The sequence below is a fragment of the Schistocerca americana genome, chromosome 1 (genome assembly GCF_021461395.2).
Source record: "Schistocerca americana isolate TAMUIC-IGC-003095 chromosome 1, iqSchAmer2.1, whole genome shotgun sequence".
Lineage (NCBI taxonomy): Eukaryota > Metazoa > Arthropoda > Insecta > Orthoptera > Acrididae > Schistocerca > Schistocerca americana.
In genome coordinates, this window is record NC_060119.1 from 248,235,867 (window position 1) to 248,254,910 (window position 19,044).

Consider the following 19,044-nt stretch of genomic DNA (forward strand, 5'->3'; position numbering starts at 1 on the left):
GTCGGGAGGTCGGTAAAAAGAGCCAATTATTAACCTAGTTCGGTTGTTTAGTGTAACCTCCACCCACAATAATTCACAGGAACTATCCACTTCTACTTCACTACAGGATAAACTACTACTAACAGCGACGAACACTCCACCACCGGTTGCATGCAATCTATCCTTTCTAAACACCGTCTGTACCTTTGTAAAAATTTCGGCAGAATTTATCTCTGGCTTAAGCCAGCTTTCTGTACCTATAACGATTTCAGCTTCGGTGCTTTCTATCAGCGCTTGAAGTTCCGGTACTTTACCAACGCAGCTTCGACAGTTGACAATTACAATACCGATTGCTGCTTGGTCCCCGCATGTCCTGACTTTGCCCCACACCCGTTGAGGCTGTTGCCCTTTCTGTACTTGCCCAAGGCCATCTAACCTAAAAAACCGCCCAGCCCACGCCACACAACCCCTGCTACCCGTGTAGCCGCTTGTTGCGTGTAGTGGACTCCTGACCTATCCAGCGGAACCCGAAACCCCACCACCCTATGGCGCAAGTCGAGGAATCTGCAGCCCACACGGTCGCAGAACCGTCTCAGCCTCTGATTCAGACCCTCCACTCGGCTCTGTACCAAAGGTCCGCAGTCAGTCCTGTCGACGATGCTGCAGATGGTGAGCTCTGCTTTCATCCCGCTAGCGAGACTGGCAGTCTTCACCAAATCAGATAGCCGCCGGAAGCCAGAGAGGATTTCCTCCGATCCATAGCGACACACATCATTGGTGCCGACATGAGCGACCACCTGCAGATGGGTGCACCCTGTACCCTCCATGGCATCCGGAAGGACCCTTTCCACATCTGGAATGACTCCCCCCGGTATGCACACGGAGTGCACATTGGTTTTCTTCCCCTCTCTTGCTGCCATTTCCCTAAGGGGCCCCATTACGCGCCTGACGTTGGAGCTCCCAACTACCAGTAAGCCCACCCTCTGCGACTGCCCGGATCTTGCAGACTGAGGGGCAACCTCTGGAACAGGACAAGCAGCCATGTCAGGCCGAAGATCAGTATCAGCCTGAGACAGAGCCTGAAACCGGTTCGTCAGACAAACTGGAGAGGCTTTCCGTTCAGCCCTCCGGAATGTCTTTCGCCCCCTGCCACACCTTGAAACGACCTCCCACTCTATGAGGTCCTGGTTAGAGATTTCGCCTGCGTCATGCAGCCCACATAATACAACTGTCGATCAGTTCCTTCTTCATGCCAATTCTCGGCCACACTCTGCAGTGGCAATGAAGACGCTCCTGCAGCGTTTCCCATGACAAGTGTTTGATCACCCACAATGCAGTTCGTAATTGGCTCCCCCTGAGTCTCATCTCTGCTCACAAGAACCGCTGGCTTTGAAGACAAAATTTTTCCACAGACAACGAGCTGCAGACCAGTGCAGGTAACTGGCCGCAAGCACAGGCGGTGGCTTTCTGTGATGAGAATGTTGGAAAGTTGATACAACACTACGACAAAAGTCGAAGTTGGAGCGGCGACTATGTAGAGAACTAGGTGGAAGGTGTACCTAATTGTTGCAAATAAAAAGTTTCTGGTTTACACTGTGGTTTCCATTTCGCAACCGATCGGAACTTACTTTCTGGACAACCCTCGTACTTGCGACCGAGAGGGAGTTGGCGGCGTGTTGCTTGCGAGTTTGTCTTTGGCCTCTCTGCTGGTTTGTCTTTGGCCTCTCTGCTGATAGGCGCGCTTGATTCAGCGCCTACTATCGATCTTCTTGCTACCTCTTTGCTGACCGCTGTGCTGGTGCCAGCAAACATAGCAAAGTACAATCTTTAAAATTTTGAAGTAGATAATTTAACATATTATATTGTTCGCTGCTTTCATGAGGTGGTCTCGATATCCATATGACACTGATGTCTCAGTTACTGTCACACTACTGTGGAAGTTTGCTCATTTGATGTTGGTAGAGTTATAGAAGGTGTTAATATTTCGCTGGAGCAGTTATTTGTGAAGGGTTGAATTACGAAAGTTTAATTCATAATGAAGTTACCTTACAGTTGTATTGGTAGCTGAGTCGGTGATGTTGTATGGTTACAGGCTGTTTGCCTCTATGGTATTCTGGAGGTCATATCTTTGTTCTTACTGGATACGTCATACTGCTTGTATAATTTGTGTTTATGTGGTTCTACGCTCATACGTAATTTCATCTTCCTTGTTTTTACTTTTTTTCTATTGGTGTTGAATTTTAGGAGGTTTATGGCAGTTTCTCGATGTTGTTTTATGCTTAAACGCATGCTATCCTGTGGTTATTTTCGATCTCTTGGTAACCTCATCTCTGATATGTTTGTAGATTTCGATTTTTCTACTCATGACGTGTTTGGAAGAATAATTTCAATGAAATGTGCTATGTATTGTTTGTGTTTCAACTTGATCTGTTCACTTAGAATTTCTTGAGGATAATTACATTTCTTTTTATATATTTCGAACTCTTCCTTTTTGTCCGCCGGTCGGAGTGGCCGAGCGGTTCTAGGCACTACAGTCTGGAACCGCGCGACCGCTACAGTCGCAGGTTCGAATCCTGCCTCGGGCATGGATGTGTGTGATGTCCTTAGGTTAGTTAGGTTTAAGTAGTTCTAAGTTCTAGGGGACTGATGACCTTAGAAGTTAAGTCCCACAGTGCTCAGAGCCATTTGAACCATTTGAACCCTTTTTGTCCAATATGTTAAATCTTGTGCTTTATCTTACGCTGTGTGCCGTCGTTCTGTCTTCATTTACTGGAAGAAAATTTATAGTTACTGTCGTACTCTCTAATGTGTTCTCAGTATCGAATACTGGAATTCCGCCGGCCGCGGTGGTCTCGCGGTTCTAGGCGCGCAGTCCGGAACCGCGCGACTGCTACGGTCGTAGGTTCGAATCCTGCCTCGGGCATGGATGTGTGTGATGCCCTTAGGTTAGTTAGGTTTAAGTAGTTCTAAGTTCTAGGGGACTGATGACCACAGCTGTTAAGTCCCATAGTGCTCAGAGCCATTTGAACCATTTGAACTGGAATTCCGATCTGTCTGACCTATATAGAATTCATCACATACATTGAATTTGACAACTGCCTGGATTTCTATATGTGGTTAGTTTTGTTTGTCTTGACTGCAGTAGTTCAAATGGTTCATATGGCTCTGAGCACTGTGGGACTTAACATCTGAGGTCATCAGTCCACTAGGACTTAGAACTACTTAAACCTAACTAACCTAAGGATATCACACACATCCATGCCCGAGGCATGCCCAGAAGCATTATCAGCATATTTGAACACGGCCAGATCGTAGCCTTGAGACACTCCACCATCAGCGCTGTGCAGGAGCTTTAAATTTCACGTGTCACAGTGTCAAGATTGAACCTTCTAACAATACCACCACTTGCAAAATAGGTTAGAAATCAGATTAATAATGTTGCTCACGCAGCATATGTTCGCTTTATCGGGCAACAACAAAGTTATTGGCTGTGAATGGTATCGTCAGAATGGAAATAATGAAGTCACTGTAAAAATGTCGTTAATTTTGGCACTTATCTTCAATGGATTCCCACGTAGATTTCCTCGAAGTTGTTATGGCTCATCTTGTTGATTCTAGGGTGATTCCACTTTGACTGCTAGAAGGTCCAGATATGTATTTTAGCAATATTTGAAGACCTAACAAATGCGTTTTTCAGGAAATTCTTAATGATCAAACAATCCCAGATAAGAACAGTGGTATGGTAGAAATAATTTTTGACTTGGTGTTCACGATCCACATTTTTATTAAACTTCTTGTAAATTCACTTATACTTATTCTTAATTGTCACATCATCAAAAAAACAGTTTTGTATCAATCTTCATATATTTAATTTACACATTAACCAAACACAAGAACTGACTGTTCTTTTACAAAGCGAAATAACAACTTAACTTCTGCAAAGTGAAACAAAGACTGTTCTGTGCGCATTCGCGCCAAAACCGTTACAAGTAAGTCAAAGATTATGACAGTCTTACAGAAATGAATACACACAAGAAACATATCACTGTAATATATCGATACATCGGAGTACCTGTACATTAATAAAACCAAATGTGAATATTGTCACAAAAATATGTCTGTTACTTCGCAGGAAAGTAGTACGATATTACTGGTATCGAGAACCATTACAACCTGTCAGACAAAACAATCATCACCAAACTGTTATGCGTAACATTTTGAGGGTGGGGTACGCCGTCAAATATCACGGATTCTAGTTGCGGTTATACGTGCCACACTGTAGCAACTGAAACCGCTATTCAGTTCTGGACAGCGGTAACTGGGATGAGCAGCCAGGGCATGCACAAATGTTTCATGAGTAAGCGGTACGAAAGGCTGTGTCCCACACCCGCGCCTCTGTTCACTGCTCATACCAGCGAACAGAGGCATTATCCTGAGGATAATTTGCGAAAGAAGCATGCCCTCCTGACGCTGATTTTAGCTTCGTTCAGACTCTCTTTGTCACCTAGGTTTTGACTTATCTTGAATCAGAGATGATCTCATTGTTAACATAGCAGTTTTCTAACATGGTTTTCCCATCCCTAAACACCTCGCACGGAACTTACTTTCTATGGCGTATAGAAAGATGCTTTTGATTTTTTTTCCATTTTTGCTTCACATCTTCCCTCTCTCTCTGAATATTTGATGCGGACTACTCAGATACTCTACAATTTGTATCCTATTAGGCTTGGTAAGTAAAAATACTGACTTTCGTTCTTTACATTTGAAGGCTGTTGTTGTGATCTTCAGTCCAAAGATTGCCTTCATGTAGCTCTCCATGCAACTCTATCCTGTGGTAGCCTGTCCGAACAACTACTGCAACCGACATCCTTTTGAATCTGCTTACTGTATTCATGGCCTGGTATCCCTCTATGTGTTTTACCCTCCCCCCTTCGCTCCAATACTAAATTGTTGATCCCTTGATGTCGTAAAACGTGTCCTGTCAACCGATCCCTTCTTCTAATCAAGTTGTCCCACAAATTTCTTTTCTTCCCAGTTCTGTTCAGTACCTTATCATTATTTACACTATCTAATCAAAAATGGCTCTGAGCACTATGAGACTCAACATCTGAGGTCATCACTCCCCTAGAACTTAGAGCTACCTAAACCTTACTAACCTAGGGACATCACACACATCCATGCCCTAGGCAGGATTCGAACCTGCGACCGTAGCTGTCGCGCGGTTCCAGACTGTAGCTCCTAGAACCGCTCGGCCACTCCGGCCGGCACACGATCTAATCATCTCATAGTGACCATTCTTCCACAGCACCACATTTCAAGACCTTCTATACTATTTTTTGTCTAAACTGTTTCTCACACACAATTCACTTCCATACATGGCTACAGTCCAGACAAATTACTTCAGAAAAGACTTCCGAGAAGTTAAATTTATATTCGCTGTTAACAAATTTCTCTTCCTTAGAAACGCTTTTCTTGCCGTTGACAGTCAACATTTTATATCTTCTCCTCTTCAGTCATCATCAGTTATTTTACTGCATATACCAAAATTCGTCTACTACCTTCAGTGTCTCGTTCTCGCAAAGGTTGTCTTCCTTTTTTCAGTTGACTTAACTAAACCCATATTTCCACATTTACTCATTAATTTATCATTTTCCTGGTACAATAATCGTCCCGTAACACTTCAAAATTTATTTAACCACTCAAGGTAGTTGGGAATGACGTACTTTCTATGTGAAACTTCGTAGCAGATTGAAATCACTGCACACTCCGCTACAGAGTGCAAATTCATTCTGGATACTTTCTAGTTGATACAAGTTCTCCACTCCAGTCCTAAAGCCAGTGATTTGATCCGGAAAGTGTCATTTTATGGTATGTCATCGACATAATGTCAAAAGACGCCGAAGTTATGTTAGTGGGGAGAATTAACTTTGAACACACAAGGCGTGATAGTGACCCAGTAGTGACCCAGTACTTACTAATATTACCATCTACTGAAGCTCCACTGATTTAAGAAAGCATATATTGCGGAAAAACTCTAAGCAGAAAAGAATAAATTCAAATACACTATGTGATCACAAGTATCCGGACACATGGTTGAAAATGACTTACAAGTTCGTGGCGTCCTCCATTGGTAATGCCGGAATGGTGTTGACCCACCCTTAGCCTTGATGACAGCTTCCACTCCCGCATGCATACGTTCAATCACATGGTGGAAGGTTTCTTGGGGAATGGCAGCCAATTCTTCACAGAGTGCTGCACTGAGGAGAGGTATCGATGTCGGGCGGTGATGCCGGGCACGAAGTCTGCATTCCACAACATCCCAAACGTGTTCTGTTGGATTCTGGTCAGGACTCTGTGCACGTCAGTCCATTATAGGGATGTCATTGTCGCGTAACCACTCCGCCATAGGCCGTGCATTATGATCAGGTGCTCGATCGTGTTGAAAGATGCAATCGCCATCCCCGAGTTGCTCTTCAACATTGGAGAGCAAGAAGGTACTTAAAACATCAATGTAGGCCTGTGCTGTGATAGTGTCACACAAAACAACAAGTCATGTAAGCCCTTTCTATGAAAAATACGACGACACCATAACACTACCGCCTTCGAATTTTACTGTTGGCACTACACACACTGGCAGATGACGTTCATCGGGCATTCGCCATACCCACAACCTGCCATTGGATTGCCACACTGTCTCGGTAGACAGTCCTCGTCCTCCACACAACATTTTTCCACTGTTCAATTGGCCAATGTTTACGCTCCTTACTATAAGTTTGGCATTTACCAGCGTGATGTGTGGCTTACGAGCAGCCTCTCGAGAATGAAATCCAAGTTTTCTCACCTGCCGCCTAACTGTTGTAACACTTGCAGTGTATCCTGATGCAGTTCGGAATTCCTGTGTGATGGTGTGGATAGATGTCTGTCTATTACACATTACGACCCTCTTGAATTGTCGGCGATCTCTGTCAGTCAATAGACGACGTCGGCCTGTACGCTTTTGTTCTGTACGTGCCCTTTCACGTTTCCATTTCAATATGACATCGGAAACTGTTGAGTTCCGCTGAGGCCCCACTCTGCTCTCTCACGATGTCTAATGACTACTGAGGTCACTAATATGGAGTACCTGGCAGTAGGTGGCAGCACAATGCACCTAATATGAAAAACGTATGTTTTTGGGGGTGTCCGGATACTTTTGATCACATAGTGTATATTTACCCGTTTCCTGAAATGTGTTAGTCTGATTTCGCAAGAACGACTATTCCCGTTTTCTTTCAGCTATTATTTGTGCATTGCCATAAAGATCCTTTAACGTATTCGTAGTTCAGCTCCAAGGTTCACGCACAAATATGCAAGCAGAGTATAGAAAGGAAAAATTTGGAGTACCAAGAAACTCGCCCAGGAGTCGTCCGTTGCTCTTACTTGACGGCTGTGGCAATGTGTAGTACCACAGACGTAAATGGTGCAGAGGAAGATTCGCTAACGTATAAAGCAGTGAGGGAGGGTTTCGCTGGCAACATGAAAAGAAGGCGAAAATGAGAGACCTCTCCAGAGTTTATTGTGTTCTCTAGACAAAGGAGGCGGACGACATTGTCACCCAGGACCCTTGATTTCAGTCCTCCTCCGAGTTACTTAAAAGGCGGACCAGTTGCCGCTCGTGCGTTTCCCATCCACTCCTTAACACTGGGTCTGTTGTTTCAAAGATTCTAAGCGTTCTAGAGCATCATGCGTAATTTTTTCACATGTACGAGGTTTGGTTTCGTTGGATCGGCGACTAATTTTCGGGACCCGATATCATTTTGTTCGTTTATAGTTTCTAGAATTACGTTTTACAGCATAAAAAATGTGTGTTGTTCTAGTTGATGCATTTCCTCATGGTGGCAGACTATTGATTTCGCAACTGCGAAAGTCTTCGTTTAGGGAAGGTAAATCCACAAAGAAAGTTGGTAATAGACTGGTTTCGAAGCTTGATAGTTCCATTGTCATCGCTCTTTCGAATGCGTTAAAACTCTCCTCGATATCTATTTTAAACTCACTGGTATAACGTAAAAAAATTTATTCATTATGCACTCTGTGTCCGTTATGAGATCTACCTTGTACAATCATGAAATATTTCACGAAATTGCCGTTCGAAAGTCAGCTGAAACTTTGAGGAAATTCCTTTTACTTTTAGCGATGTTATACCGGTGATTTTTAAATGCGTTGCAAAGACAAATTTCACGTCTTGTACAGAGCATTGCTTTGGAGATAAAAAGATTCTAAATTTCTCATTTAATAAAATTCATACAAGTGTAACTGTTTGGTAGATCTCTCGTTTTAAAGAAATACATAATTCTACGCATTTTCTACCGTCTACATTCTGCGGAGATACCTTTCATTTATCAGCTCATTTCTTTCTGAAGACCTCTGATACTTTTACTGACATGGAACGCTCTCTCTGCCTCTGGCCGACTGCTTCTCATGTCCTCATCGCATTGGTCGTCGAGCGTTGCTTTGCTTCTAAAGTAGCAGAATACGGTTACGTCAATCTGTGGTCTAGAAACTTGACGTTACGTTTGTCGCCTTCTCTTTTCTGCTACTTTTCAAAACTGTAGACTGTCTTTGGTTTACACTGGGTTGATAGTCTTGACTTTCACTGAACACTGAGATGCCATCAGTAATTCTTATCTTTGACGCCCTTAAACATCGAATTTCAGCTCGTCTCCTGAAACTTCAAAATTTATTTTTTAATTTGTAGCTCGAAGAGGAGAAGAAAGAAATTACAACCCTTCATAATCCAAGTACTTCGTTCTTGGTTTTCCAGTTCTATTTTTCCCTCTTGGCTCTTGTACATGTTGCATACTACCAGTCTTTTCCTGTAGCTTACACTTCTCCTACTGAGAATTACTAATATTTTGCCCCAGCTTACATTGCAAAAACTTTTTTCTGTGTCGACAAATCTTATTCTGTGTTGATTTTTCTTCTGTTTGCAATCGCTGCGACCCCCTTTACCTGCATCTAACAGATCCTTAACTACTTTTCCAATCTCTTGTCTGTTATTCTGGTCAGGAACGTGGATGCATAACTTTAAAAGCTGATTGTATCGATACTTCTTATCTGCCTTTTTTATTTTCGCAATTTCAAGGATGATATTTATCTGAAATTTTGATAGTATGTCTCCAGACTCATAGGCTCTACAAACTAACTTCAATAGTTGTTTGGTTGTTAAGTGACGATGGTCTGTGAGTGTGTGGGTTTTATTTTGTCAAGTTGCGCAATGGATTGATCCAACAAGTATCCTTTGGCTCCTGCAAGAAACAATTTGCACCTCACACTACTACAGAAGTCAGACAGATACTCATAATGTACCAACAAGAACTGCTTGAAAAACATTCAGCAACAAATATCTTCTGGAGTCATCTGCTGTCAGGAAAAGACACAAAAATATTCTGTATTTTTATGTAACTAGTGGAATACTCGGGCACTGGAGAATTGCTAGTTAGTGTAAGAAAAAACATTAAACGAACGAAAAATATTATTTATTGCAAAAATATTCTGAGAAATCAGGTGAAACTTTTTCTTATAAATTAATAAATTCCTGGGCTCTTTTCGGAACAGTAGATTGCCTCTTATGGATAGGAATGCTATTATTTCACAAAGTATGCAAAGGTTCTTTTCTCCCTTTACTTTAAGAATGTTAATTACTCGCCAGAATGGCTGAGAGCCGCGCCTACAAAACTTGAATAACTTTTGCAGGTACGGTCAAGGCTGTCACGTGAGAAATGTAATGGAGTGTATTGTTGTAGAGGACAGATGGGGCTGGCATACGCTGTAGCGCACAATACCGTGAGCTGCAACGACTGGTGCCTGCATCGCTCGCTGCTGACAAATAACACAACTATCTCTTTCTGTCTGGATTGACCTTCGCCAATCGAACTCTCCCTACCCCTTGATGAAGTCAAGGACTCCTATCCACCCCTAGTCTAACTATTGGCGTGGCACACTGGTCAGATAACCGGTCCACACCGCACAATAAGTGTAGCGGCCATCACAGTGAACAGCGACTCAATATAATCACTCCGATTCGCTAATGACAGAGGTGCTCTCCCAGTAAAGTACTGATGAGAGACTTTGTTCTTCGCTCTTTGCATACATGTATGAGCGCACTCACTCTCATTACGTGTTCCCGCTCCAAGAGCGACAAAATTGCAAGGGTATATCATTTGCTGTCTTTCCTCACTCCTCTGGCTCTTTGCGTCAGAAATATTCCGTCAATCAGCGTTGCTCTTTTAAACGGGACAATGACGTTTCATCGACCAAGGCAGATGTACGCAGCATCTCCATTAGGTGTATACTGTCCTTCTGTGAGAACTCCATAACTACACAGTTTGTCCCGCAAAAAAGGCATCTTCTGGGCACTCTCACACAATGTAGCGGAATTTGATTTTAAGTCAAACACGGGGGTCATTATCCCTTCGTTCTGGTAAAAGCTGTCCTTTCTCTGGGCTGTCGTTCCGGCCAAAGTAGGTCTGTTCACACACTCCTCTGAAGGGATGGGCCTCCCAGCGGGCTGGTTGGCTCTTTAGAACGAAAATTCCTGTGGCCGTCATGTTGTGTACACCAGCCTCGACTTTTTTAACCTCATTGTGCACTTGCGATTTACTTATTAGATTTGCATATCGCTTACTTGAATTCATACAAAATTGACTCTACCTTATCGAGTTTGGGTTCGAATGAAGCGTCTTGGTGTGCAGAATACGATTGTGAGTACGGAATATGTAATAAATGAGGGTCAGGAGACTACGCCACTTTACTATGGTTCTGGCTTCCTCGCTTCTAATACTGCTCACGATTCCTTAGCGACCTGTTAAACGTGATTTCACTGTTTAACCCAGGTAGATTCCTAGGACTGTACAGTTCCACATGGACCTTCTGCTCTGCTTCGAGGTCTAGGAGGTGGCTATGCACCCGCCGAAGTAGAAGCCTACCATTGTGAGCTACTGCGTCCGGAATCGCCACTGGAAACTAGTCTGAATGTGGGGAGGTTAATCTGAGAAAATACATTGATGAAGCCCACAGTGAAGTACTAAACTTCTGGTCCGTTGTTATGACACATATATGTTACTTATGGCAGCATTGCAAGCCAGTGTGAAGATCTCAGAACAGACTAGATCCATGAGTAACGTATGTCACCCTCAAACGGCTCTCTCAGACTCGCTGACGACAAGAGCTCACCACAGCATGAATGGTCGCGAGGGCTCCCTGCTGCCACCACTCTTAACTCTAAAATAAGCTGTCTGCCAAAATGTCCCACCACTGAGCGCAGCTCTTATGTTTCTGGCGTCGCCCTACCCCTTCTAGTGGCTTGTCGTGCTAGCTACTGCTGCAAGAACGACTTATTTGTAAATATAAGTTACGTACTACAGGTTATATAATAAACTGCATATTGAAAGCTATCACTTCATAGCGCTAGCATTTTTCGTACCTCACACTATGCATTTTTTGTGTGAGGAATAAACAGAATTTATATATAAGTTAATCTAGGTCATGCACAATGTTCTTAAAATTTGTATTGTTCTGCTTACACCTGTTGTATTATTCCTAGCTACACATCCAAGGAAGCTTTACCAATTGCACTTGATGTAGCAAAATCATCATTTGTAGCTGGCTTCACTACTTTAGCACTACAGTCTAGTTTAATTACCAGAACGCCACTTATGCTATTTATGGGCAAATATAATTACGAAGGCTGTACAATAAAGAATGATCATAATTTTTTTTTAAAAACATATCTTTACTAATCCTTATAATTTTGATAGTCCTCCTCGAAGTAGTCTCCCATGAATGCGATGCACTTGTCCCAGCGTTTCTGCCAGTCTTCAAATATATTTTTTGAGAGGTCCTTCAAAATCGCTTCCACAGCCTTCTTCTGATTATTGATAATGCCTCCCATGAAGACGTTTCTTCATGTTAGAGGAATAGAAAAAAGTCCCATGGGGCTAAATCCGGACTATAGGCAGGGTGACGGATGCACTTCACGTTGATTTTTGCAGGATATTCAGCAACAGCATTAGCAATATGCGGCCGCGCATTGTCGTGGTGCAGCATCCAGCCTGCTTCACGGAAATGTGGTCTTTCGCGCCTGTTGTGGACTTGCAATGTTTTCAGGACATCCCTATAGTATTGTCCAGTTGCTGGTGTGTGTGCAGGTACAACATGCTTATAAAACATTCCATGAATATCAAAGAATAACATGATCATAACTTTCCCAGCAGAAGCAACCACTTCTGCTTTTTGGGGGTTGGTGATGAACTAGATTTACACACTGAGCTTTGCTGTTTGCTCTCAGGATCAAAATTATAGAGCCAAGTTTCATCAGCAGTGATTACATTTGAAAGAAACTCCGGATCTTCCTCTAACATCAACTTTAACTGCATGCAGACCTCCACGCGGGTGTCCTTTTGCTCGGGAATCCCTTGCGCATAAACACGAGTCAAGTGTAATTTTTCTGTCACCAACGTGTGGGTGGTACCCAATAAAATGTTCAGTATTTCAGAAAGTGATCTCAAGGTAATTCGTCGATTCTCTCTCACAATGATAGCAGCAGTGTTGATAAGTTTCGCAGTGCTGATGTTTTCTTCCGTAAGAGCAGTAACTGGAGCACCGGGTCCACTTTCCTTTGAAATTGATTGTCTCCCCTCCTTAAACATTTTAAATCATCTTCTAGCTGTGCTATAGGCCAGAACAGACTCTCCATACGCCTCCTGTAATATTGTATAGGCCTCAGCTGAAGATCTGTTGAGACGAAAGCAGAATTTCATAGTCGTATATTGTTCCTCGCGTGTCACCTCCATTGCAGTGGTAGGCGATATTAAACATGTCTGACCTTCCCTGTCTCTCTCTCTCTCTCTCTCCCTCCCTCCTCCCCCCCCCCCCACCGTACTCTCCCTCCCTCTCTCCCCTCTGCTTTTATCTTTCCTAAATCCAAAGCGACGGCCATCTACAGATACTCTTGTTCCTTCGCCATTTTCCCCCTTGTTTTTGCAGCCACGTAGGGTAAGGTGGCACTGTAAACAAAAAAAATAGTATTTGTATGCATGGTGACATCTTCTACGTCTACATCTACGTAAATATTTCCCATGCCACCCTAAGGTGCATGGCGGGGCTAAATTGTTCCAAAATTAGTCATTTACTCTCCTGTTACATTCGCACATAGAGTGAGAAAAAGAGACTGACTATATACCTCCGTTGCAGCCCTAATTTCTTCGTGGTCATTACGCGAAATGCACGTTGGTTCCTTTAGACTAGTTCGGCAATCGGCTTCAAATGCCGCTTATCTAAACTTTCTCAGTCGTTTTTCGCGAAAAGAACGCCGTCTTCCCCTCAAGTATTCCCATTTGATTTCATGAAGCATCTCTTTAATACTCGCGTATTGATCGCACATACCGGTAACAATTGTAGCACCCCGCTTCTGAAATGCTTCGATGTATTCCTTTAATCCGACATGGTGGGAATCCCAAGTACTCGACAATTATTCACGAATGGTTTGCACTTTATGCAGAGTCCACCAGAAAAATGTATACACACTTTAATGAACTAAAAGCATTACTTATGTGTTTATTTTACATTTAATAATTGATCACATGTGTTGTACAACCATCAGCTTAGCATACGATTGCTTTAAAAGTTCAAAATGTTCGGGCCGGCCGCGGTGGTCTAGCGGTTCTAGGCGCGCAGTCCGGAGCCGCTCGACTGCTACGGTCGCAGGTTCGAATCCTGCCTCGGGCATGGATGTGTGTGATGTCTTTAGGTTAGTTAGGTTTAAGTAGTTCTAAGTTCTAGGGGACTGATGACCAAAGTAGTTAAGTCCCATAGTGCTCAGAGCCATTTTTTTTTTCAAAATGTTCACCATTGGCGGCTATACAAATAACAGAACGACGAGAGGTCGCCGCAACTACGTCAGTCAATGTTTTAGTGGATATCGGTGGACATGTCGCTGTAATCTCCTGGCGAACTTCCTCCAGCATGCGTGGCTTACGTCGATAGACGTTATTTTTCACAGTTCGCCACAAGTAAAAGTCCACAGGTGTCAAATCTGGCGACTGTGGAGGGAACTCAATGGGCCCTCTCCGTCCAATCCAATGCCCCAGCAAATTGTCATCCAGGAAAGCTCGCACGGCTAGGTGGCAGTGTGGAGGCACACCGTCCTGTTGGTCGTAGACCTCTTCATCAGCTCCATAAAGCGCACATATACCTGGCAAAACTCATGTGCGTAACATTTCCAGGTACACTTCTCCTGTGACAGCAGCATCAAAGAAAATTGGTCCTACTAAGCCCCTAGAAGACAGTCCACACCACACATGAAACCCTGATAGATTGACCGCTTTATCCATATAAACATCCAGCCGTCGTGGCCGATCGGTTCTAGGTGCTTGAATCCGGAACCGCACTGCTGTTACGGTCGGAAGTTCGAATCCTGCCTCGGACGTGGATGTGTGTGCTGTCCTTAGGTTAGTTAGGTTTAAGTAGTTCTAATAGTTCTAAGTCTAGGGAACTGATGACCTCAGATGTCAAGTCCCCTAGTGCTCGGAGCCATTTGAACCATTTTTTTTTTATCCGTATAAACATGCTGATTTTCCTGTGCCCAGTGCACACTGTTATGCCGATTCATTGTTGCCTTGAGTTTAAATTGTGTTTTGTCACAAATTGTTCGTCATCAGTTATCATTTGTTGATACAATTCGAAATATTGCGTTCGGCGATCAGGATCGTCATCATTAATCTCGTGCACTAATCGTGGAATCCAAACTTTCCACTCTGCAGCTTTCAGAATTCTTCAACACTTGTACTGCTAAGCCCCACTTCACGTGCACACTGCGTAGCAGATTTCTGTTGTGGAGAATTAACAAACGTTTCCAACACGAGAGCAGACGCTGTCTTCCTCACCTTCCTTTGTGAATATCACAAATCGTTCGATGCAATTAAAACTTGTAATTGATGCGTTTAATTGTTAGGCGGGTTGGCAGTTCTGATTCAACCTCCCGCCTACACAGCCGTTGCACTTCAACGGCAGTGTCAAACTTGAAAATCACTTCACAATACATTTGCTCGAGTTTCACGCGTGCTCGAGCCAACTTGTTTTCTCAACACCGAGATGAAAGCACTAACATCCCACATCTGTTGAGCCAAAGACCATACTACAACACACTCGTAACTCAAATCGAACAACAATATCATATCTCGATACAGCCTGACGAAGAGTGTACACGTATTTCTGGCGGACTCTGTAGATAAGCTACGCTTTCCTAAAATTCACCCAATAAACAGAAATCGCCATTCACCTTCCCTAAAACTGCCCTATAGTACTAGTTCAATTTCGCATAGCTTTGCAGCGTTGCCCCTAGATACACTACTGGACATTAAAATTGCTACACCACTAACATGACGTGCTACAGACGCGAAATTTAACCGACAGGAAAAAGATGCTGTGATATGCAAATGATAAACTTTTCAGAGCATTCACACAAGGTTGGCGCCGATGGCGACACCTACAACGTGCTGACGTGAGGGAAGCTACCAACCGATTTCTCATACACAAACAGCAGCTGACCGGCGTTGCCTGGTGAAACGTTGTTGTGATTCTTCGTGTAAGGAGGATAAATGCGTACCATCACGTTTGCGATTTTGACAAAGGTCGGACTGTAGCCTATCGAGATTGTGATTTATCGTATCGCGAAATTGCTGTTCGTGTTGGTCGAGATCCAATGACTGTTAGCAGAATACGGAATCGATAGGTTCAGGAGGGTAATACGGAACGCCGTGATGGATCCCAACGTATCACCTCGTATCACTAGCAGTCGAGATGACAGACATCTTATCCGCATGGCTGTAACGGATCGTGCAGCCACATTCCGATCCCTCAGTCAACAGATGGGGACGTTTGCAAAACAACAATCATCTACACGAACAGTTCGACGACGTTTGCAGCAGCATTGACTATCAGCTCGGAGACCATGGCTGCGGTTACCCTTGACGCCGCATCACAGACAGGAGCGCCTGCGATGGTGTACTCGACGACGAACCTGGGTGCACTAATGGCAAAACGTCATTTTTTCGGATGAATCCAGGTTCTGTTTACAGCATCATGATGGGCTCATCAGTGTTTGGTGACATCGCGGTGAACGCACATTGGAAGCGTGTATTCGTAATCGCCATACTGGCGTATCGCCCGGTGTGATGGTATGGGGTGCCATTGGTTACACGTCTCTGTCACCTCTTGTTCGCACTGACGGCACTTTGAACAGTGGACTTTACATTTCAGATGAGTTACGACCCGTGGTTCTACCCTTCATTCGATCCCTGCGAAACCCTACATTTCAGCAGGGTAATGCACGAACGCATGTTGCAGGTCCTGTACGGGCCTTTCTGGATACAGAAAATGTTGGACTGCTGCTCTGGCCAACACATTCTCCAGATCTTTCACCAACCGAAAACGTCTGGTGGCCGAGCAACTGGCTCGTCACAATACGCCAGTCACTACTCTTGATGAACTGTGGTATAGTGTTGAAGCTGCATGGGCAGCTGTACCTGCACACGCAATCCAAGCTCTGTTTGACTCAATGCTCAGGCGTATCAAGGCCGTTATTACGGCCAGAGGTGGTTTTTCTCGGTACCGATTTCTCAGGATCTATGCACCCAAATTGCGTGAAAATGTAATCACATGTCAGTTCTAGTATAATATATTTGTCCGATGAATACCCGTTTATCATCTTTATTTCTTCTTGGTGTAGCAATTTTTGATGGCCAGTAGTGTATTTAATCGACGTGACTGTGTCAAACAACATACTATTAATGCTGTACCTTGTGTTCGTACTATGATCTCGGTTTCACAAGTAGCCTGGTGTGTGCACGATGAGCCACGAGATGTAAGTGACGTAGCCCTCCCTCTATGTCGCAGGCACAACAGCCAGGCGCACCTGTCACGCTGGGAGCAGGTTCAGCGGGAGGTGGCGACCACGGGCACCTACCAACTCACCGAGACGGAGCTCGTCTACGGCGCCAAGCTGGCCTGGAGGAACTCCGTCAGGTGCATTGGTCGCATCCAGTGGTCCAAGCTGCAGGTCAGTGCACTCGCCTACCTCATACGACCGTTTTTTTTTTTCAGTTGTTGTTGTTGTTGTTGTTGTGGTCTTCATTCCAGAGTCTGGGATAATGAAGCTCTCCATGCTACTCTATCCTGTGAAAGCTTCTACATCTCACAGTACCTACTGCAACCTACATCCTTCTGAATCTGCTTAGTGTATTCATCTCTTGGTCTACCTCTACGATTTTTACCCTCCACGCTACCCTCCAATACTAAATTGGTGATCCCTTGATGCCTCAGAACATATCCTACAAACCGATCCCTTCTTCTAGTCAAGGTGTGCCATAAATTTCTCTTCTCCCCAATTCTATTCAATACCTCCTCATTAGTTAGATCTACCCATCTAGTCTTCAGCATTCTTATGTAGCACCACATTTCGGAAGCTTCTATTCTCTTCTTGTCCAAACTGTTTATCGTCCAAGTTTCACTTCCATACATGGCCACACTCCATGCAAATACTTTCAGAAACGACTTCCTGACTCTTAAGTCTATACACGATGTTAACAAGTTTTTCTTCAGAAACGCTTTCCTTGCCATTGCCAGTCTACATTTTATATCCTCTCTATTTCGACCATCATCAGTTACTTTGCTCCCCAAATAGCAAAACTCATTTACTACTTTAAGCGTCTCATTTCCTAATCTAATACCCTCAGCATCACCCGATTTAATTCGACTATATTCCATTATCCTCGTTTTGGTTTTGTTGGTATTCATCTTATATCCTCCTTTGAAGACATTGTCCATTCCGTTCAGCTGCCCTTCCAGGTCCTTTGCTTTCTGCGACAGAATTACAATTTCTTCTCCGTGGATTTTAATTCCTACTCCGAATTTTTCTTTTGTTTCCTTTACTGCTTGCTCAGTATACAGATTGAATAACAACGCGGATAGGCTACAGCCCTGTCTCCATTCCCTTCCCAACCACTGCTTCCCATTCATGCCCCTCGAGTGTACTTTTCAGTACTGTGACCATTTAGATACATATTTAGTGCAACAGATTTCCAACTTTTCTTCTGTTCCACTAGTAATAGCTGTGAAACTTAAACGTGTGCCTCAGACAAGGTCAAGATAACTTGGCGCCCTACATGAGTATGTATTCATTGTCTCCTCATCCCCAAACCTGTTTGAAGTGACCTGTTTTAGTAATGGGGTTTTTAGGCCGTTTGTCCAGTGGCCGAAGTGCAACGTAACCTGAGTACGAGCCCAAAACAACTAACTCCGATGCAACCCCGTTGGCAGTTCTGTCGCGACTCCGAAACGATTCTGGAGCAACGCTCCTCACATTGTGTGTTGTTTCACGGTTGATAACGTCTGACTGATACTCAGCAGTTATCGCCAAGCTAGCATTTTTATCTATGCATTTCTCGGCAAAGAGCTATAAAACAAATATGGTTCCCAGTTAATAACTCATCCCGGCCATCGCGATCCAGCATTAAATCCCACCCTACACCTGTAATTACTGTACGTAGACCAAACGCACTGTAAAAAAGGTAAAAGGTCGGTCGCAAACATTTACAACAGATGAGGCTTTTATCGTCATCTCGAGTCACGAGAGAGTTGTCACAGAAGACTGCCCGAGAAAATATTCTATACCAAATTTACTGCCAAATTTACGATGTGCACGCTTCGTCTCAAGCAATTTGACGGCCACGAATATCTGTCTTCAGGGCTCCAAACGACTAAACATCGCATGCGGAGGGATTGGGAATGAATGGAGGGCTTCCCAGCGGAACTTCTGCAGCATAGTCGAAACAACAGGTAGGCAAGCTCCAGGAAAGACATGATGACCAGTCAGGCTGTCTGGAATACGGAGCCACATTTAATGCACAGCGGTACGTGGACACTGCAAAATTTTAAGCGCGCTGGGAGTCCAACCACGCGGACAGCCTCAGTCTGTTGCGGTATAATACCCCACACCTGTTGACAGGGTTGTTTCGACTACGCTGCAGA

At 43.9% G+C, this 19,044-nt stretch overlaps 1 protein-coding gene across 1 annotated transcript in view; it reads left to right on the forward strand.

The window, feature by feature from the left end:
- LOC124555160 (nitric oxide synthase, salivary gland) overlaps positions 1 to 19,044 on the forward strand; it is a 693,873-nt gene that overhangs the window by 282,950 nt on the left and 391,879 nt on the right. Inside the window, exon 3 of the mRNA XM_047129021.1 lies at positions 16,912 to 17,074. Coding sequence (XP_046984977.1) covers positions 16,912 to 17,074 — 163 coding nt within the window. The remainder of the gene's footprint in view (positions 1 to 16,911; positions 17,075 to 19,044) is intronic.